Source organism: Montipora capricornis, chromosome 6 (genome assembly GCF_036669925.1).
Source record: "Montipora capricornis isolate CH-2021 chromosome 6, ASM3666992v2, whole genome shotgun sequence".
NCBI classification, from domain to species: domain Eukaryota; kingdom Metazoa; phylum Cnidaria; class Anthozoa; order Scleractinia; family Acroporidae; genus Montipora; species Montipora capricornis.
In genome coordinates this window covers 56,043,882-56,066,381 of record NC_090888.1, presented here as the reverse complement: position 1 = coordinate 56,066,381, position 22,500 = coordinate 56,043,882, and the positions used below count along the sequence as shown (strand labels likewise).

Here is a 22,500-nt window from a genome sequence, read left to right as displayed (position 1 = left end):
CTAAAATGGCAGGATTTGTTAGAAAAAGGAAAAAAAAGCCGCGATGCGTTTCGAACAGGTGCAAAGATTCATTTTAGCGAAAAAAATATTTTGAGATTATGGGCACTTTAACTCGTCAACTGGGGACATCTTTGGAGGAGGGAATTATGGGTTAAACAGTTTTTGTAAAGAAGCGTAATAAATTCTACTAGCCCATCTTTCATCAAGAAAATTGTTTCGCATGTACTGGTGTCCTGTCAAAACGTACTGTCACCTCTTATATAATTATCATTGGTGTAATTATGGAACCAATAATTGGTCAATTATTGACCAGCACCCAAATGGTTTGGTAGCTTAGTGGTAGAGCTGTTTGCAGTGGTTAATGCATGGTCCTACAGGTTCGAATGATCCCAATGATTCAAGCCTGGGTTTTTCCAGGCTGGAACCAATTGACCAGCACCCAAATGGTTTGGTAGCTTAGTGGTAGAGCTGTTTGCAGTGATTAATGCATGGTCCTACAGGTTCGAATGATCCCAATGATTCAAGCCTGGGTTTTTCCAGGCTGACCTTTACAACAACGGCTTAAATTGCTCACAATTAACTGCGATGATCTTCTGTACCAGATACTAAACTGTGGCAGGGAAAATAGCATAATTTTTTTTTTTTCGTCATTTATTTAGTGCCACTAAATAATTAACCAGGATGAGCTTTCATCCAATGGGCTTATTGTGGGTACATTAATAAATATTTGGTACGTGACTTAAAAATTCATGCATTCTTGAGTTAATCTTGCAAGCTTTACCTATCCAGAGCACCCTCACAGTTGATAAAAATATTTTTTAATTAAATTATATTACATATTAACTAAAAATTATTATTATTATTATGGATATTACACAATAAATTATTATTTTATAGAGAAAGCTGTAAAATGGAAAAAAGGAAAATAATATAAATGACCACATTTTACTTTTCATCCTCTGCTGGAATTTTAATCCTGTTTTGTCTTCTCTGTAGGCGTGCATTTCCTCATATAATCCCATTGTATATTCAAGGCCTTTCAGCTGTTATTTGTAAGTATCTGGCAATAGCATTGGGTGGGTATGGTTTTGTTCATTAGACCCCAGTTGTTCAAACGATGGATAGCGCTATCCGCCCGGGTAATCAGTATCCACTGGATAATTGGTTTTGCTAGTGTTTACCTGCTGGTTAGTGATCTATCCGGTGGATAGCGCTATCCATCGTTTGAATAACTGGGGCCAGGTATATATATTAGAGTATATAGTTATTGTGGCCTTAGAACAAGATTCGATGAAGACCAGTTAGCTCAAGACAATCCCAAAACCTTAGCAGGACAATGGATTTCTTAAAGTATATGTGACAGATTTTTCTTTATTTACTCAAACGAAACATCATGGTTTTGTTAGATAAAAACAATTAGAAAAATTCCTTAGCAATTTTCCTTCGGTGTCCTTTAGCGTTGTTGAAATCAGAGTTTTCACTTTTGGTGAGGTACAAAAGCGAGCTAGTGAGGAGACTGGGGATAGCAGAACTGTGAGGTCAAAACAAGGACAAAATTTTTCCATGGCCTGAATTTTCCTTTTTTCTAGATTGAAAAGTTGCTGAAACTGCTTCTGAGATGCATTGTATTTGGTTGCATTAATGAGATTAGACAGAAGATTATCCCTAAGATTTCCTATGTTCTTGTTCTGACATCACAGTTCTGCTTTGCAATTCAAAAGGCCTCAACATAAACGGTGACCTGAACCAAAGTGCAAATTATGAACTTAGGTTATTGCTAATTCACTTTTACATTATTGGATCTTTGTTCACTATCTCAACCTGCCAATCAACTCAGGGCTGTCAATATTTAATAGCAACAGATTTTCCTTAAGTTAGTGTCGTGTGCTCTCAAAGAGGAGAGGAGGACTAGGGAGATGCCCTCTCTCCCTAGTCCTCGCTCGCCCAGTTTCTTTCATTCCAACTAATCAAGAGCTTAGAACAGGCTATCCCGCACTGTTACATACCCACCTTCTGCATAATAAACACATTGAAGTCTCCTTTCCCCACCAACTTCTAAAAAGTCAGAAAACTGGTGCACTTCATACTTGAAACTTTTAACCTTAAAATCATTAACACACTGCTGTTTTCAATAAATATCATGTAACAATTCTATTTTCTGTAGGTTTCCTTATTGCAGTGTCAAATGGCATGGGAGGAGAAAAGGCTTTCTGCTCAAGCAAATTTCTCTCAGTGTCTCTTGCAAACCCCACCATGTTTTGCAAAGTGCAAGGGATATTGATGCATTATTGTTATGTTGCACTGGCTCTTTGGTTTCTTGTTTACACTATTAATTTAGTCCAGGTACAGTAAATATTATAATATTTAAAAATGGATGCATAAGTGGGCTACATAAAATGGAAGAATATTTGAAATAATTATTACAAGGCAGAGTGGTATCTTCATTAACCCATTTACTCCGGGTCAGTGAGACAAGATAAGGCAATCAGTGAATGCCAGACGATTTTACTTGTTAATGGGAGGCAGTTCAGGTGTCAATGGGTTTAACATTCAGTGATAAATAAGGGGGTTGTCTAAAGCCGATGACACATGGTTCAACATGCTGCAACATACTTGCTCAAAAAATGTTGAATAACGTTGCACAGACGTGATGAACGGAATAGAGCTGGTCTCTATTTTCGTTCACAACATTTGAATGGCTTTTTTCAACATTCAACATGGCATGACACACAGTTCAACATTTGTTGAACAACAGCTGCAAAATTTGTTGATCAACAAATGTTGAACTGTGTGTCACCAGCTTAAAGTCCAGGAATAAGTCATCCTTTAATAGTGGTGACAGTAATGATAATTATTATTATGAGCCTGCTCTGGGTTGTTTGTTCTTTTGGTAATGGGGAGCATTGTGGCAGGAAACTTCTCGTAGAACGCCAATGAATAAAAAAACTAAACTACACACACCCCCATACGAAACATGTAAAAAAAATTGGCAAGGCATGAGCTCCGTTTGCCCAATCCTTTGACCATTGCGAAGGGAACATTGAGAAGCATTGAGGAAGAGCGGCAGCTGAGGGCATCAGGTCCATTTGCATCAACTAATTGTAGCTACCTGGTATGTGAGGAATGCCTGGAATGTGGAGTTAACTTACATACATGTACCTGGCAGCACATGTACCACAGGTAGCCCAATGAAAGAAAAATCACTTTTGATGTTATCACTTTCCTTTCTTCTGAAGCTTAATTTCCTGAGTTCAAGTGCTCTACTAATGGAGAGACTACAAATAAAATTAATTCGGATCAACTCAAAGGTTTGTTCTCACACTGAAGTAGCCAATGGAAATCCTCTCAAGAGCACATTGGTTAAGTGCTAACAAACTCCAGTCATGCATGGGAGGAATGGAGCCTGTTGACAGCTTACAAGTCTTCTGCAGTATTTCTTTTATTTTTTCAGATGGTTTATTCTGATAGCCTTGTGAGCCTGCGTGGTCACAGAAACAAATTGGTACACATTGTTTCCTCTTTAATTTGCTGGTTGTTTCCATTTGTTCCCATTGGTATTGTGCTGGGTTCAAAGACTACGTCCTATGCTGTTGTGAACTTGCGATTCTGCTATCCCAATGGATCTGACATTGCATTCTTCACAGCACCTTTCATAATAGAAGTAGCACAAGGAGTTGGGTGTACTTGCTTGCTTGTGGTTGTTTACAAATTGTTCATGGTAAGTTTAAGATTAGGTTAATAAAAATATTCTTGCAATATTCTGTACCTTGAGTTATTGTCTTTGCTAATTTTTTTACATTTTTAAGACTTGAGGTCTTGTCATACATGTAGGTTTGAGAACGTGAAATTTCCAAAAATCATTTTCTTGCAGAAATATAAATATGATGACTTAGAGTATTGATTTGCAGAAGATTTAAGTCCATCCAATTTTGTAAAGGCCGTGAAAAAGCACATTTGCCTGGCAGACCTGGCAGAACTTTGCTTGATTGGCATTTTCCCTGCCTTAGAATATTGTCCAAGGGTTGCCCTTTTACAGAGCTACAACATTACTAAAAGAGCTTTTGTCCCATTCAGCTCAAATTTGCTGGACTGTTTTAATACAGTTCAATGTACAAAACAATGTCACCATTTGAAATTTTTTTGGAGTGTTTTGGTTTTATACCATACTCAGTTTAATTCCCGGCCAAAAACACCATTTTCAACTTTGATGGAAAATAAAAAATGCAAGATGCAACATATCAAAAATTGTTGACACCGTTTAGCTGAAAATCAATTGCTTAACAAAATTTCAGGGTTGATCCTCTAGAACACATGTAGGACTACCTGTTTTTGCCTTGAGAACCTAACATAAAAAAAATAACGTTCAAACAAAATAATTCCTATTTGGAGTCAAAAATACATTCAAGGAGCAGTGAAATGATATTTCATTCTCATAGCATAAAAACTGGCGAATTGGGAAAGTTTTAAAAAACTGACAGCTGGAATCTACAGTGTATGACGAGACCTTAATAAGCAATGACAAAAAATCAACGTTAACTGTACCTATTTGTGCTCTTCTGTGCAGACTCCTTCTTTCTTTGGTGTTATCTATATCATTCGCTTAGATTTACAGGAAGTTGCATCAGTTGTAAGTGTTGATAATAACAGCCAAATTATAATTATAATAATATTGAAATTATTATTCTGTAGCACCTCTAAATTCTCTTGTCAGAACTGGTATAAACAAGTTTATTATACTCTCAACAGAATATCATGTTTCTGATTGGTCAATGACAAATGCATAAATAGGTCATAGAGTGCAAATTATATGGAAGTCGCTATGGAAATACAGAAATGGTGTAAGTTTGAGTATTATAACAACTAAAAAATCACATGAATTAAGTTGCTCATCCATTTCATGATTTATAGTCACTAATGATGTTTTAAAAGCTCTCTCTCTTTCAAAGCATTACTCATGCTAATCATGAAATGCACTTGCATTCATGTGATTTCCCATATTTACATGTACCAGTTATGGTGCGTGCCCTTGATTCGTATTTCCTTATGATTCCAGCTTCGTGATGTTTCCATGGTCACTGGTGAGCAAGCTGAATTGCGCCAGAAGAAGATGATGAAAGTTGTTAAGCGACTGGTGTTTCTGATGTTCGCATATGCTGCCATAATGGCACTTTCCTTTACTCCTCTTTCTGTATTACAGCGTCATGCAAAACTGCTTGAATTTTATATCAAGCAGTACTTTGGTTGTTTGATGTATTTCACCCCACCAAAGTGTCCCAAGAGTAAGTACTTTAAGCTCAAAAAAAATTACTTTTGTGATGGCTATATACAGTTATCCCTTTGCCAACAACACGTTCTCTTTGCCAGTTGAAGCTCAGTCAGTTGTTGATGAACAAATAACCAACAGGCTTTTGTTAGCATACAGCTTTACAATCAGTTGTTTTTTACAAAAAAAGAGGTCAACAGCCTACCACATTTTTGTTATAAGTACATTTAGTGGTCAAAATCGAGCAACATTTATCTACCTTTACCCTTTCACCTCCAAGAGGTTCCCCTTGATGACTAAAATTTGACAAGACAAGATGGCTGACTACAGTCTAAGGGAACCATATTTAAAAGGCTTTTTCTAATAGCTTTTACCATGTGGTAGGGGTGGGTGCCCCTCCAATGCCACTGCAGGTACAACTTGTCCAAAATTTATAATATCGCTACTCGCTTTACACAAGTGGATGAAAAGATGAGTATGAGATGATGTGTGAGTATTAAATCTGTAAGTGGCACTGCTGTGAGAGAAAAGGTTAACTTTCCTGTTAACTTTCCCAATGATGTCTGGAGTAAACACCATCAATTTACAACCCATCTTCAAAAGTATTGCCTTCCAGCATCAAAATTCATTCAGCTAGAATTAGGTCAAATAAATTAAACAAATTCTTTAAACATAACCAAAAAAACTTCTGAATAATTGTAGTTGACAGTTTTGATTCCTAACAGCCATCTTTTTCAGAACTAAGCAGGCTGTCATGCATCGATACTGTCAACAACTATTCTGAAAATTTTTTGGCTATGTTTAAAGAATTTGTTTAATGTATTTCCATTCCAGAATGTTGATATTCTGCTATTACTCATGTATTTCTCTACAGCCTATCAGAAGTACACCTTCACTCCCTTCTTCATTGTATCATATCTGACCTCTGCATTTTTTGCACTGACTACTATGTTTTTCCTGGCATTCAACAAGCAGTCACGTAAACTTTGGACCTTCTGGTGGAAAAGACTAGCAAGCTGCTGCTGTGGAGAGCCCACCAACATAACAGTGAACACTTAACTGATCATTATTTCATTATTCATAATGCAATCTTAACCCATTGACACCTGGACCTCCCCTTCCCCCCTACCCCCTTCCCCCTTCCTATTGGCGAGTAAAATCATTAAAATCATCTGTTTTAGTCCCACTCCCAGCCCAGGAGTCAATGTGTTAATTTATTTTAAATATTATTACTAGTGATAAATAAATGACGAGAAGAGATCATTACGGGGATTTTTCAAATGTGAAATAAATGGTTGATACAATATTAACCAATTGACTCCTTGACACCCTAGGACACCCCCGGTTGACGATTAAAATCGTCAACTGGGATTACACTTATACTTAATGATATTTGGTTAGGTATTAGTGTAGCTTTAATATAAATTAAGCAGTAATGTTAGGTCCTTATTTTTTAAGCCTTTTAAGGTTTAAAAAAGTAAGGACCAAAAAAAGATGACAAGCGACCAAAATTGTAAAAATGTTTGGTCCCTTTTTATCTTGCGTAGTTCGGAGATACTAGCACTATGTGCTACTCTACAATCCGAAATAAAATAAAGTACAATGTATGTATGTATGTATGTCTAGCACTAGACAGAGTAAAATCTGTTAAGTCTTACTCCCAGGTGTCAATAAGTTAATGGAGGGGACGTGCATTTTGGCTGATTAACTAAGGTAACATTAGAAGAGAAAATATGTCACCTGATACCTCATGAATTCAATGAATAGTTTTTTAGTGGACTTTGCCCCTGAGGGGTTACTCATCATCATTATCATCATCATCACGGATCAGTAAAATTACCTGGCTTTGGATGAAAATCTTCCAAGTGTCATTCTTAGGAGTGAAAGGGTTATAGAATTTACAATAATATTAGTGGTATCGCTATGATGGTTCTAATACATTCTTTTCGTAATTATTGGCCAATGGTTCAACATTTACTTTTGTAAGAACATAAATTTTGAATGTTTATTACTTTTATGTTGTTTAAGTTGAATGTAAATAGAGCATAAATGATCACAGATATTCAATATGTTTAGAACAATCTAAATACAAAAACTCTTAGAAATATTTTTTTAATGAAATTATCCTAACGATAATATTATTTGTACTTGATATTTTTGTAGTGTTTGTTGAAGATTTTTTTAAAAACATGTTTTATTACTACTGGTGCTTCATGACACTATATGAAATTCTGTGATCTTAGCTGCATATAAACCTGAAAAGAAATTAGGTTTGAAGGGAGCAAATAATTGTTTCAAACGCTAGGTGATAGATCAACCAAATTGCAACATTTCTTGACAAAAAGAAAGTAACAAGATATCTTTAACCTTTTTGGTAACAAGGAAAAAGGACAAAAACTCATCAATATTATTTTGAATGTTTATTGCCATTGAAAGTATCATGGAAAAGCACCAAACACTTAAAAGTTATGATAAAAAATGCTCCAAATTAGCTGTTTAGGGAGTTTACAGGCATGCCACTTAATTAAAATCTGAAAACACCCCATTTAAATGAAACATGACATGGTAAAGAGATGGAGACGTACGTGATCCGAGCGCTCATCTGAACAATAATTATTTAGGCAATCCTCTCAAACAGACGCTTAAAAAGATTCAAACCCATGACCTCTGTGATACCAGTGCAATGCTCTACCTACTGGGCTAAAAAACCGACCGACAGTTGGCCCACAGCTTTTTCGGGGAGCTCTTCACAATTACCAAAAAGCCAATTATTTGTCCTTCCTCAAGTCCTTTCATAGGAACACATTCACAGCCCAACAAATTGACCCACTCCCAACTGTGTGGCTTCATAGCTCAAATTTTTATTATAATAATTAATTTACTGGTAGAGCATTGTGGAGGTCATAGGTTCGGTTCCTGTTGAAGCCAACTGAATTTTTAAGGTGTCTATATTAGAGACAATAATTATTATTGCTTAAATTGTCCAGATACATGTAACAACGAGGATCACTTCTCCCCTTCATCTATAGCCCATACTTCAAATAATATTTTATACATTTACTGTATTTCATTACACAGTAGAGGAAGCGACATGGCCTGGGTTCCTCAAAGCATGGTTAGCGCTAACTGGCGTTAAATACCATGGAAACCAAAAGGTTTTTATACCTCTTAACCAACGGTTAGCGCTAACCAGGCTTCCAGTAACTGGCCCCAGGTGGCTATTTTACAAAGCATTAAAGCCTTGAATTTAGAAGACAAATACACAGAGCAACTGCTCTGGACCACTGGTTTGTTGCCATGTTAATGATAATGCGACATAAGTTGAAAGGAAAAATTCATATTACAAGGATATCAATAGTATAGATTACAATAATTTATCAATAATTATAGATACCATGATCCATTTACCTGGCTATAATGTATTGAAAAAATTAATATTAATAAAGAGTACATCTAGCCAGACTGCAGAAATGAATTCCAACTTTTAAGATGAAACGGTAAAAGTGAAGAACAACTCCCCTAAACTGACTGTCAGCCAATAGGCAGCCGTCTGACCTATCAGCGATCTTTTGGCGATATGTCTGGAAGAGGGAATGTGATTTTCACAAAAATAGTGCTTTAAACAACATTAGCCTGTTATTCAAACTTCAGGATTCAGCATCCAGCAATTTATTGGTGCATGCGTAGTGCTGACACATTTAGCAACTACAATGTGGTGATTGATGAAAACTTTTAATTAAATTTTATGAATGATTTATTCACAAAGATCTAAGTTCTAGCATGGCAAGGTGTGAATTGCAGACTATGAAAATAAACTTGTTTATTTAATTAAATTGTTGAAGGACAAGATATACATGTAGTTCATTTTATTGCTACCAGAGTATTTCAAAGAAATTTCCTCATTCTGTGGCTTTCACCTCTGAGGATCCACTCAAACCAAGATCCAACAAAACACTTTCAGCCACAAATCCCTTTAAGCACTCTATGGAGTAGTTCCAAAGCTTTTCTTGCTCTTCTTCGTTCCTAAAGGTACAGAAATCCATAAAATGAACTGAGGTAAATAACCTCCAACAATGTTTTCACCAAGGGGCATCTGATGAGGATCAGTTGTTTTCAATCTATTATTCACAATCGTTAAATTAAGTGAAGCTATGATCCTTGCAGTTAGGAATGCAATTTTTAGCAATTGTATAGAGAAGGCTGAAAATTTCAGCACTTCAACAGGGTTTGAACCCACAACCTCCTGATGCTGGTGTGACGCTCTAACCAACAAAGCTATGAAGCCACTGATGTTGACATCATAGCTTCACTTTGCTTCATACCTGCGGTTCAATGTATGTCTTTACTCATTTCATACATCATTTCGTCCATAAAATTAATTTTCATGGGTTTAATATCCTTATGGAATGGAGGACTACTCTTAGCTGAAAATAGCTCTCTGGAAGCTGGTCAATAGGCCATTTGCATGATGGCAAAATTTACTACCAAGAGTACCTTGAGGAGGCAGTGTGGCCCAGTGGTTAGAGCACTTGCCTTGAAATCCGGAGATCCCGGGTTCAAGACCCGCTCTGACCACTCATTGAATTTGGTCCTGGTAGTCCCTGGTTCAACATTCCAGCTGCACTTGTAAATAGCCAAATGGTTTGCCTCCAGCCAGTTGGGATTTTTAACAGTTGTTGCTGTTCTGTTCTGTTGTTTCATTGTGTTTCATTGGCCCTGAAAAGCCCCTATGGCGAGCGGTCAATTAAGTATGTATATGTATGTACCTTCATCAAAGAGACAAATTTTACAATTATAATTTATACCTGTTTTTACCAGATTTTTTTTAACAATACAAAAGAAAACACTTGTATCACAATAGAGTTCAATTCTTTAAATGCAAGTACTGGTATTGATGTTTAAGATGTATTGTGCCTGTGGGAAGCATACGAAACCAGCTGCTTAGCGACAGGCAAGAGGACAATGACTCTTGCAACTGGAGCATGACCTTTTTGAGCCCTGTGACCAGTGAGACGCATTGTCCAGTTGGGACCTAGATAAACAACCTACAGTAGCTCCTCATGAGTTCTTGTAGCTCAATATCCAGAAAGAGCATCCAACTGGTGTTATGTAGGTCATGGTTCGAATACTGCCTCGGCCTCTGATTTTTCAGTTGCCCTTTCACTCATCACCAAGCAGCAGCGCTCAATCCCTGAGCAGGTCCAGTATAAAATGTTCACTATTTCTTAACTACAAAATCAACTATCACAGTTTACAAGGTAGTACTTATTAAGCCAACATTAGCCCTAGACATGGAAATGGGCCCAAGCCAGGGGTGGATCTAGTTGTGGTGAGAGCCTCCCCATACCCCTGCCCCACTTGAAATTTCACGTTAGTCTACGTGCTGCTTACAGCATTCTGAGGGTCTTTGTGAGCAAAACATGAGGCTTCAAAAGAAAAAAATTGGGATGGTTTTTTAAAAACGATCTCAGGAAATGATATCATAACAATAGTGCCACACAAACTACATGTATTCACAGAGTTATTTTATTACTATTTTATAGTTGAGTTGCAAATTAATTATATTTGCTTTTTCTTATTAAATATTTTAATGTATATTTATCTAGCATAAACTGTATTAAAAACAACAAGAGCTCTAAAGCTTAACTAAAATAAGACCAATTGATGTACAATACCACCGGAAACACAGTTATGGATCATTTTAAAAAACGAAGAAAAATGGGGGCCTCTGGCCCCCTCCCTAACTCCGCCCCAAAAAGTAAGGAAGAGAAAAACTCTGACCAAGGTAGGAATCAAAACCAATACCTTAGGATCAATTTAGATTACTGTTGCTCTACCAACCAAGCTACTAGGCCTTTCTTACCTAGCCAATTTAGATGGTTGGGCTGCTTTGCAATTGATGTAATAAACACCACTGACTCCTGCCAGTTCAGGGTTAACGGCACAGTTGATGGTTGTAACTGCTCCCTCCTTTGGTGATTTTGCCAAACCCAAGGCTTCAGACACACGAAGACCAAATTTAAACAAGGTGTAGTCTTGATTTAAACGTCTAGCTATTTCAGTTGAAACCTTTTAAAACAAAATAATGATTGTACTTGGTACAGTAGTTATGCATTACAAGGAGGCATGAATCAGATGAAAAGAAAAAAACTTAATCAGTCAAATTTTACAAAAAGATAGCTGTATGTAACTAAGGAATCACCAACACAACATCATAACTTTAAAGTTATGATGTTGTGTTGGTGATTGTTTGATGCTTAAAAGGCAAGCATCATTTGACCAGAAATTGGAGTTCTGCGAAATGACAATAATAATTGTCACTATTTGTCATTACTTATCATCCAAAAGCTATGCAGGATATTTTGCTCACACTCTTCAAAAACTAGACCCTCCGTGAGGGTACACTGGGTTGCCTGTGGTACGTGCAGCGTTCCACGCAATTTTTTTCAAGTTGGAGGGGGTAGGGGGGGGGGGGTGACCCAGAAGTCGTACCAGAAGTCATACCAGAAGTCATACCAGCAGAGGCCCTTTGGCTCACAGGTCTTCACACGTTCGTACGACGAAACAGATCCTTTTGTGAGGTTAAAAACCTGGCGACCGGCCTATTAATTAATCATTTGTCAGAAAGAAGAAATTCCTGTCCTCTTTAAAAAAAATTGACACGCATTGCTTACGTGTGGTAGTGAAGTAACACAGCGATTTATTCCATAATGTCAACTGAACTGTGTGTTGTCTTCCAGGAGCTTCAAGTTGTCCTTGCGTAATATGTAGCTCTAACAGTGCACGATATTGTTTTGGTATTGTGTATCATTGTAGTGAAATGGTAGAAGTCTTCGGTAAATAGCCTGATAAGACATGTGGTTACTAGCAAAGTACTGAGCCCAGAAAGATTGAAGAAAATAAATGGGAAGTGAAAAACATTGTCTTCTGGGATGACATGTTGACCGTTGTCTTTGCGTAATATGTAGGTCTAACAGTACACGATATTGTTTTGGTATTGTCTATCATTGTAGCGCCATGGTATAAGTCTTAGATAAATAGCCCCTTGAGAAGACATGTGGTTACTAGCAAAGTACTGAACCCAGAGAGACTGAAGAAAATAAAAGGGAATCGAGAAACATTGGCTTCGGGGCTGACATGTTGATCATGCAACTTCTTTCCACCACAAGTGTAAGCGTGCACTGACAGCATCTGACAGCATCTGAAAGCTTTGTAAACAACAGTTGAAAGCTGAAGTTATTCCTATTCGGCGGGGTTAGTATCTGGATGGGCGACCTAAGAAATATACCACTCAGTAACAGAAGCATAGGACCGAAAATTCTATTTTAATGCTATCAAATGCGAACCAAGCAAGATACAGATTTTGTTAGCTTGCTTTATCCAAAACAAATATTGATGTAAAAGTAAATAAATATGGATACACAGTTTTTAAGAAGAGCAGAAGGAAGTTTCAGGACGGTCGATCGAGCATAAAATATTTTGCCATCGGTAATAAAATCTACGACATGAAAACAACATTTATTTTGAACCACGAATATAAAAAGTTACCATCAGCGAAAAACAGTTTGGGAGATTTTAGTTGTTTTGTTGTAATTGTACAAGTTTGGCTGCACCGAGTAAATCGCACATCGAATTCAGCGAGCGCAGTGATCAAGTTACCGCGTTATTTTACCGCGGCATGTTTACTCGCGAAACAGTGAAGCATCTGTGTCAAATGATGCCAAGCAACCGGGTTTTTGTTTTTGTTAGTTTTCTTTTTATTTCGATTGTTATAAATTTTGACAAGAAATGTGCGAATTCAACACAAAGATCACAATCGCGCAACTCTCAGAGGTTGACCATTGTTTCTGGAAAATCAAAAATTTACTCTCCAAGACAAGGTTATTTATCACCAGGTAATTCCATCGTTTTGGTAATAGCAGCTACTTTATTATTCATCAGCGTCACAATCTTTTGCCGATTTTGGGGGTCATTTTGTTGAAACTCAAGCACGCTTCCAACAGACCTGTTTATTTTCGTGACTAATGCGTTACCACAAAAATTCTCCCCGTATCACATTTCAACACATGTATGCAAATTTGCTAAGCTCGAAAATTACACAACATGATAAATTTACAAAAGCTAGAAATTTCACAGAAATATTTTCCAGCGAAACATTTATTGAAACAAGCAACATATTTGCTATAAGAGGCAAGAAACCCTTCCTATTTCAGTTGCGTGCGTGCAAGCGAAACAAACAATCACAAAGCATATGCAATTAAATAAATTTCTGACAGTTCACATTCAACCCTTTTCGAAAGAACCTTGACCGTAAATAATAAAGCACAAAAGAGACAACAAGCTTTCATTCAAGTAATTTTTCACTGTCACATTTCCAAATATTTTACACCTTTGCTGAGTTGAGTACAAAATACCGGTAAATGTAAATTGTCAGACAACTAAGATGCGACTTGAGTAAACACTGTGATGCATTCTTGTTGGCGTTCGATTCCTTCAATGTTAATTTGTTAAATCATAGTTAGTAACTATGGTTAAATCCATAAAAAAATTGCTATTTGATTTCCGTGTTTTATATAATACCAAGTTAGTAAAATATTAGAAACAAAGCTCACTTGATATCCAAAGGCGAAAAATGAAATTGTTGTCGAAGACCATTACTCGTCTCTTACAATCCAGATATTTATTTTTCAGCGCTGTCTTGCTCATACAATTGACGATCCATTCTTGAGCTCCATGAGGGTATATTTTGTTTAAAGATCCACTAAAACGCCATTCACGTCAATGACTTATTAGTGAAATTTCCAATTGTTATACTGGAAGACTGTGCAGAGTTGAGAACAGGTAAATACAAATCTGACAAATAGCGAGACAACTGAGATAACAGATCCACTATATGGATTCCTTATCTGTCTTTGTTGAACCCACACTGAGTTACCAGAGAACTGTTCATTTGGTTTGAGTGTTGTACAAAACACCACGCTTGGCAAAATGTTAGGAAGACTGCTCACTTTGATTACGGCTCGACGGGCGACAGATTGTTGTCGAAGTCCATTACTCGTCGCTTCTAACATTCGACCGCCTGTCCTGTCCAGCATCCAATTCGCTTGCCATTATTGAGCTTCATTAGGGTACATTTTGTTCAAAGATCCCCTAAAACGCCATTCGCGTTACATGACTTTCGACGCCATTGCCGGTTAAGTTAATCGTTCTACTGTGTCCACCAGAGAAATCTACGCATTTCCCACTACCCTCTCGATCCTAAGAAAATACGCGTAGAAGGCTCTATGCACAAAGACACCACTTAGCAGGAGAGTGACAGGCAGGACTTTTACCGACACGGAAAAAAATAAAACTAGATGCTTCTGTGAAGCATACACTGGCTTGCCTGTGGTACGTGCTACAGAAAATCAGAAGGCACTGAATTGTGTGGTATTGAAATACAGCATTCCAGTCTCTGAAGAATAACAAATAAAAGAGAAGCGAGAAACATTGGCTTCTGGGCTGACATGTTGATAATTTTCAAGTTCCCTCACAACTTCTTTTCACCACAAGTGTGCCCTATGAGCATCCGAAAACTTTGTAATACTAAACTTCACTGAAGTCAAGCCCTGTTTCGCGGGGTTAGTGTTGGGATGGGAGACCAAAACAATAAACCCCTCAGCAAAACAGAAACATATGACCGAAAATACTATTAACGCTAACAAATGCGAACTCAGCAAGGTACAGATTCTGTTAGCGTGCTTTATGCAAAACAAATATTGATGAAAAAGCAAATAAATATTGATACACAGTTTTCAGAAAGAGCAGAAGGAAGTTTCCCGGACGGTCGATCGAGAATAAAATATTTACGACATGAAAACAACATTAATTTTGAACCTTGAATATAGATCGTTTTCACTGTCACGCAATAAAAAAAATAAATCAAAAACTATCCAGTGCAAAACGCTAAGAAATTGTTATCTTATAGAAGATAAAGAAATAAGACACTTGTCCAAGTTTTAGGCCTCTGCGTTTCCCAAACTTCAGATATTCGTCGAAATGTTTCGCAGGCCGGAAAATAGTGTAAACATCTGGAACTGACTTTGGCTATCTAGGCGACTGATTATCACTACTGAAAAAACAAGCATTTACATAAGCACTTTTCCTAATGCTCTAACTTCTAAAAGGGCTCAAAATCATGAGATAAGTATATATTTTTCAACAAACTTGATCGTAGCTTTGTGTCACGCACCTAAATAATCCGGAAATTCAAAATGCTCTGGTTTCCAAACGAAGCACGCTATTGAGCTGTGAAATTGTCAACAGATATAGATATGCCGCCTCTTATGCCTGATGAGGATAAAAACTTTGGTGGATCTTTAGTTTTAGATTTTGGAAGGTGATGACGTCACGTGAAAACGATCTATAGAATATAAAAAGTCACGATCAGCGACAAACATTTTGGGAGATTTTTGCTACGTTCAAGTAAATTGGAAAATCGAAAGTGACATGGCCGGAATTCAGCGGGCGCCGTGATTAAGTTACCGCGGCATGTTTACTCGCTAAACAGTGAAGCATCTGTGTCAAATGATGGCAAGATACCGGGTTTTTGTAAGTTTCTTTTTCTGTCAAGTGTTATAAAGTTTGACAATGAAATGAGCGAAGTCAAAACAAAGATCACAATCGCCCAACTCTTGTTTATGCAAAGTCAAAATTTACTCTCCAAGACGCGTACGACGTTATTTATCACCAGGTAATTCCATCATTTTGGAAATAGCAGCTACTTTATTATTCATCTGCGTCACAAGTTTTCACTGATTTTGGGCCTCATTTTGTTGTAACTCAAGCACGCTTCCGACAGGCCTGTGAACCCTTCCTGCTTACAGAGCAATACTAAAAAACTTCTCCCATATCACATTTGAACCTTAAGCTCGAAAATTCAATAGACAACATGATATTATAATTCAAAAAGGCAGAAAATACCACAGAATCCTTTTCCAGCGAAAATTTTATTGAAACAAACAACATATTTGCTCTTAGAGGCGAAAACCTCTTCCTATTTGATTGCGTGCGTGAAGACAAGAAACTCAATTGTGTCAAATTACCATGTACTTCAGGTAAATATTATAGCTCACTTTGATTTCGTCTCGACGGGCGATAGATTGTTGTCGAAGTCCAGTACTCGTCGCTTTTGAGATTCATGCCTAGTTTATCCAACTGACTTTCCATTATTGAGCTCCATAAGGGTATATTTTGTTTAAGGATCCACTAAAACGCCATTCGCGTTGCATGACTTTCGACGCCATTGCAGGCTAAGTCAATGATTCTACTGTGTCCACCAGAGAAATCTACGCAGTTCCACTACCCTCTCGATCCTAAGAAAATACTCGCAGAAGGCTCTGTCCAGCTCTGTCCACAAAGACACCACTTACCAGGGGAGTGACAGGCAAGACTTTTACCGACACGGAAAAAAAAAAAAAAAAGAAAACAAACAAACTAAACGAAGACCTCGACTGGGTTTGCCTTATAAGGCAACCCAGTAAAAAAAAAAAAGAAAACGAAAAATAAAAAAACGACGAAATTAAAGACAGATTCCGACTGGGTTGGCAACCCAGTAATGAGTGCAACACATACACAATAGTCTCATGACTGTATGAAGAAGAATGCCTGAATATAATGTCAACCCCAGAAAATTAAATGAAGAGATGTATTTCCTCAATGGTGACACAACGGCATGTCTATTCCAGGGGTAGGGGGTGGGGATAGAGGGTGAGGGGTACCATAGCTAAAACAACCCAAACCTTTACAAAAATGCTAACCCTAGGCTTAAGCATTATCTATTTAGCACAGTGTTTAGGCCTAAGGTTAGCATTTTTGTAAAGGTCTCCAGGGGTTGTTTCAGCTATGGTAGCCTTCATCCCCTACTCCCCACCCCCTAACATCACATCTCATCCCCTACCTCACCCCCTACCCCTTATTGTAACAAAAAACAATAAACCACAGCATCTGAAGAACACAATTTTACTCCCTCATGGTGGGAAAAGTCCCTCCCAATCCTCTTGCGTGCCACACTATATAATAATAAAATTACGCAATGTGTGTATTCAATAGCCCTCGCTCCCACCCCCGGAATAGACATTGCCATTACTCAAGGATACCACCTCTCAGGAAGCGTAGGTCAGAAACCAACAGCTCGCAGGGTGTTGAAGGAGTCAAACCCACAACCTAATCCTACTTCTAGTCTGGGTGACAGTTGTACCACTCACTGAGCTTCAAGGAGACTGTGGGGGCATCAAATTTAATATTTGTCATCTTCATTACAATAGAGAGAATGCACAATTTCAACAATTTCAGTCCTAGCAGAACAGCACAAAAACAATACTAAATCATTATTAGCCTATACTAAAACACTGATGGCATTGAAGGCACCCTCTGATTGGCTACTCAAACTCCAAATATTTGCTCTTCATCTCCAAGCAACTCGCGTGGGATTTGCGCCTGAAAATATTGTAATCGTTGCTGGAATGAATGAGTTAAAATCATCTTTTTTAGCTATATTATCTCACTGATTTAGTATTAAACTAAAACAACTATTCACCTCAGTGTCAGTGGCTAGTGGTGGATATTTACCTCGCCACTTCGCAGCTTCATAATTTCGTACACATCCACCTCTAGCCACCTCCACTTTGGTGAATAGTTGTAAATTATCACACGAACCTAGTTTAATGCAGCTGTAGCTCCCATGAGTCTCTGATACATGTAGCTCAGTAGTAAACATCTAAACTATAGTAATAATTATTGGATGGTCACTGCAAAGGATTAAAAGTCAGATTTTTTTTTGTCAGAGTTCCCAAATCGCAACCCAAATCTACATCTCTTGGGTTCATACTGCTTAATTTTTTTTTTTAAATTTCATTGTTTGGTCCTGTGGAGTGAGTGCAGACACCCAGTGAAGGCTCAAACTAATACACTTTCCTTTCTTACCATGTATACAATTAGATGAATAGAAAAAAGCCAAAATGCTTTTTATCTTCCCATCATTTTATCAGGGCTTATTTGCTCAGCTTGGTACAATAACCTAATACTTAGCTTGCCACAACTCACCCTGCCTCATTCCATGTGTACTTAAGGACTTTGAGATCTATGACGGCGATGTCAACAAAAACGTCATGGAAATTGCCAGTTTTTGTTTCTCAGTTTTTTTGGTTGGTAGTATACCTGTCATAATTATTTTTCCAGTTTGTTGATCCTCTGCAAACTAGTCCCACAACCTACCCAATTAATTTGGAGGAATTTTGGAGTAAAAGCTAGGTGTTCAAAATAGGATGATATTTTTTACCGTCAGTATTAAATAGGTAGTTTCAACTCATGACTGAGCCCTAATTAGCACATCTATGAGTATTAACAATGGAAGATAAATGACATACCACTCCGGGATGGAGAGCACAGAAGGTTACTTCTTTTGAAGAAAAATGGTTGTGAAGATAATACATGGCCATAATCTGGGAGGTAAATAAAACTAGAGTAATCACAGAGTCAAAGCGCTCAACACCAACTGAAGCTAGAAAACCTAGAAGAATTTCCACCTACTCCGCAATTTTTTAAGAGGAATGGAAAAGGGTGTCCAACTTTTCCCATCTAAAACATGTGAAACTACATTTTACGATATCCTTTACAGGCCATAATGTGCTAAGGGAGGGGAAGAGCTGGATATTAGTCTTTAGATCAGGCCATTTACCCACACGAGCACCTACCAAAACTCCACCCGTTGCTCCCAGTGAGACCCTAAAACTGTGCCACTCATTTTAATTAATTGGCACTACATATCATTTAAAAATGCTGTGCTCTCAAGAATTCAAATAATATTATGTAACTGTGAAAGTTCTTCTATGAGCTATAACACTTCACATTCACACCAACAGCTTTGTCACATACCTTTTCCAGTATCAAATAACTGCAGCTTTAATTTTACAAGACTAGTGTACTCCCTAACAGTCAAATAAAACCTACCATAAAAAGTTTTGAACTTGAATAACATGTTACTGAGCTATAGCTTTGTTGGCCTTGAATGTTCTCTATGTTTAACTTTCTTTGCCATGTCTCCATCAAACTGGAGACGAATACGACCCTGACATCTGGTCCAGACATTTTCATCAAAGGAAGCAAATTCAGTACCAGAAGAAGATGACTCAAGTAATTCACCTGCAAAATGGTTAAAAGGCCATTATAGACTATGATTCTGTGAGTATGTTTATTTTGGGTTACAAACTGAAGACTTTAATCAAAATGAATAAAAATTAATCATCTGCAGGTTGTTTCAACGTGAAAATAGTTTTTTTTCCAAACATCCATTTGTTGGTTGGATGGTAATCATGGTTGACATGATTTTTGCTGAAGGCATGTTCAACGATTAATACTACTACTACTACTAACTACAATTACTACTACTACTACTAATAATAATAATACTAACAACAACAACAATAATAATAATAATGATAATAATAATAATAATAATAATAATAATAATAATAATATGGGATTAAGCAATGCATGGAAAATATCCTACTAGTCTAAGAGGCAGATGTGGATTCTCACGCAACCCACAAATGGATGCTTAAGACAGACACCGAAGCCCTCCTGGTTGCAGCCCAAGATCAAAGCTTGGCAACAAGATCAGTTAACAATGAACTACATGAATAGATGCTATGTGTAGACAATGCAACTACGATGAACAAACTCATTGTCTCTGGCTGCTCTGAATTAGGAAAATATAAGTATCTAGAGGGACATAACAAAACCACTTCTTACATCCATTGGAAAATTCACAAAAAGTATGAGATCAAAGTGATGGACAAGAGGTGTGAGCATGCACCTAAAACAGTCACAGAAGATGGAAAAGAAACTAAGCAGTACTGGTATTCCCTGGGAGATTCCAGTTCATACCAACCAAACAATAAAATCCAACAGGTAAGATATTATTGTCAAAGATCAAGAGCGGAAAACATATCTGTTAATTGATCTATGTGGGTATCCCTGCCGAACGAAATAGATCTGTTAAAATGGTGGAAAAACTCTCCAAATAGAAATCGGGAGCACTTGGGCAAATCAAAACCGACTTGAAAAAATATGTTGAGGCAATATAATCCCTCAAAACATCAAGGACCTACAGAAGATCAGTTTGTTGGGAAATTCTCGTGTTCTAAGAAAGACACACTCCATGACGCAGACATACATTGGCTTGATGCAAAAGCGCTGAGGAGTATTCGGACCTTCCCCTCCCTCCAACATTGTTCCTAACTAAGGAAACTGGAAGTTTCCTGGCAAAATGGGGTGTAAGACTGACAGGCAAGGAAATAATAATATGTAATAATAATACCAACAGAGAGGCACCAAAGGTTGCTGTAGCTGCATGATTGACAATCTAATGATAGACAGAATGGTGACTCTAGACTGTCACAGGGGTAAGAGATCTAAGCATGGCTTGGGTAGACATAGGAAAGCCTATGATTTGGTTGACCATACTTGCAATTTGGTTGGCTGAGGTCATGAGCAATCATCGCTTTCCTAAGTGGTTATGCTGGCTGAATACCAAGATTGTTGCTGTGACGAAGCAGGGGCCTGAGAGCTCCCATTCAATCCGGTTTATGAAGGGGCTTCCTCAAGGCGATGCCCTCTGTCTGCACCTCTTTACCTTGTGCCTAAGCCCAGCATCCTATAGGAGCCATCGAAGGGTATAAGCTTTTAAAGCCTATAGGCACAAAGGTAACTCACCTGTTATATATAGACGATCTTGAGGTGTTCACGTCAACTGAGGTCATGCAAGCTGAACACAGTTCAGAGTTCAGCAGTGAAGACGAAGCTGGACCAGTCATCAAAGGTTGAAAGTCAAGCCATGGACCAGTTATAAGTTCTTAGGAGTTCAAGAAAGAGTGACACAAGATGAAAAGCTGGCACTTGAATGCACAGCAAAGGTGTATCTGAGAAGGTTATCAGTGACATGGTCTAGCCCTCTGTCAGATATCAACTGCGTAAGAGCCAGCAGCCAGTTCGCAATGCCAGTGCTAACCTACCTAATGTGGACCCAGCACTGGTCAATAACGGAACTGCGGGTTATCGACAGAGAGGCTAGAAAGATCATCTGTGAAAACGGTGGGAAGCATCCCCTCAGCTTGACGGCAGTGATGTATTTGGCAACAGAGAAAGGCGGACGTTGGTTGCACTCCATTGAGCATGGATAAAAGTTAACGAGGATCAAGGCGGCAATGAAGCTTTGTCAGAACACAGATCCCCCTGTAAGGGCAGTACAACAGTTTGAAGAGAGGGTGGTAGAGAAGGGACAGATGTTGCTGATGAAGGAAGCGCACAAGTTTGTGGAGGAACTACACTGTAGACAGCCTGTCTTTGGAGTACCATGAACCATAGTGTTGGTCTGTAAGCGATCCTGAGACAGAGATCATCAGGCAAAATCTGAAAGAACATCTCAAGAAGGCAGATGTCGGTGGCTCAGTTGGTTGAGTACTGGGCTGCCATGCGGGAGGTTGTGAGTTTGACTCCAGCCGGACCAACACTCAGGGTCTTTAAATAACTGAGGAGAAAGTGCTGCCTTGTAATTACATCTGCAAATGGTTAGACTTTGAAGTCTTCTCGGATAAGGACTATAAACCGTAGGCCTGGTCTCACAAATATCTTCCATGTTCATTAATTCCCTGAGAGACGTTACAGAACCCACGCACTATTCGAGATGAGTAAGGGATGAAGTTCCTGGCGTTGTGGCTGTCCTTTGTGAGTATATGGGTGGGTGGGTATAGCAGGTCCACATCAGCTGAATAGCTGCCAAAACTTCAGTCTGCTCAAACAAATAAATAACAAACAAAGCTGAAAAAGAAGATCAATGAAGAGAGGTGGCACAGACAGCTCCTGCAGGATAGATGACAGGACAGTGCGCTAAGCCAGAGCGGATGCTTTGCTTGGCTGCGAGACTGGACATGTGCTCCTACATGTACCCATACCATCGATGGGGTAATGGAGCTCTATGAGCGGCAAACAGAGTGGATGCTCAATTTGTGGACCACGAGACTAAGAAGATGCGGGCTTTGGAGATGTCCTGTCCATGGATAGAGCATCAGGAAAAGAAGTCTGAGGAGAAGACAGCTAAAATTAATAAGGGCCTTTGTGATTTGGGCTGAAAAAGCAGTACCCTGGCTATGACGTTGAACAATGTAACATCATCATTGATGTGCTAGGGAGATGGTCGA

At 38.2% G+C, this 22,500-nt stretch overlaps 2 protein-coding genes across 4 annotated transcripts in view; one reads left to right on the top strand and one right to left on the bottom strand.

Annotated features, from left to right (window-relative positions):
• Positions 1-9,112, top strand: part of LOC138052550 (uncharacterized) — a 13,964-nt gene extending 4,852 nt beyond the window's left edge. For both annotated transcript variants that reach the window (XM_068899092.1, XM_068899093.1), the window contains exons 4-8: positions 997-1,052; positions 2,165-2,343; positions 3,452-3,718; positions 5,054-5,279; positions 6,138-9,112. In XM_068899092.1, coding sequence (XP_068755193.1) covers positions 997-1,052; positions 2,165-2,343; positions 3,452-3,718; positions 5,054-5,279; positions 6,138-6,322 — 913 coding nt within the window. In that variant the 3' untranslated portion in view covers positions 6,323-9,112. The remainder of the gene's footprint in view (positions 1-996; positions 1,053-2,164; positions 2,344-3,451; positions 3,719-5,053; positions 5,280-6,137) is intronic.
• Positions 9,064-22,500, bottom strand: part of LOC138052551 (retinol dehydrogenase 12-like) — a 17,465-nt gene continuing 4,028 nt past the window's right edge. The window contains exons 4-7 of one of the 2 annotated variants that reach the window (XM_068899094.1): positions 19,253-19,444; positions 18,670-18,744; positions 11,127-11,332; positions 9,064-9,286 (exon numbers count right to left, since the gene is read on the bottom strand). In XM_068899094.1, the coding sequence (XP_068755195.1) occupies positions 9,163-9,286; positions 11,127-11,332; positions 18,670-18,744; positions 19,253-19,444 (597 nt within the window). In that variant the 3' untranslated portion in view covers positions 9,064-9,162. The remainder of the gene's footprint in view (positions 9,287-11,126; positions 11,333-18,669; positions 18,745-19,252; positions 19,445-22,500) is intronic. The other variant, XM_068899095.1, reaches the window with a different exon arrangement.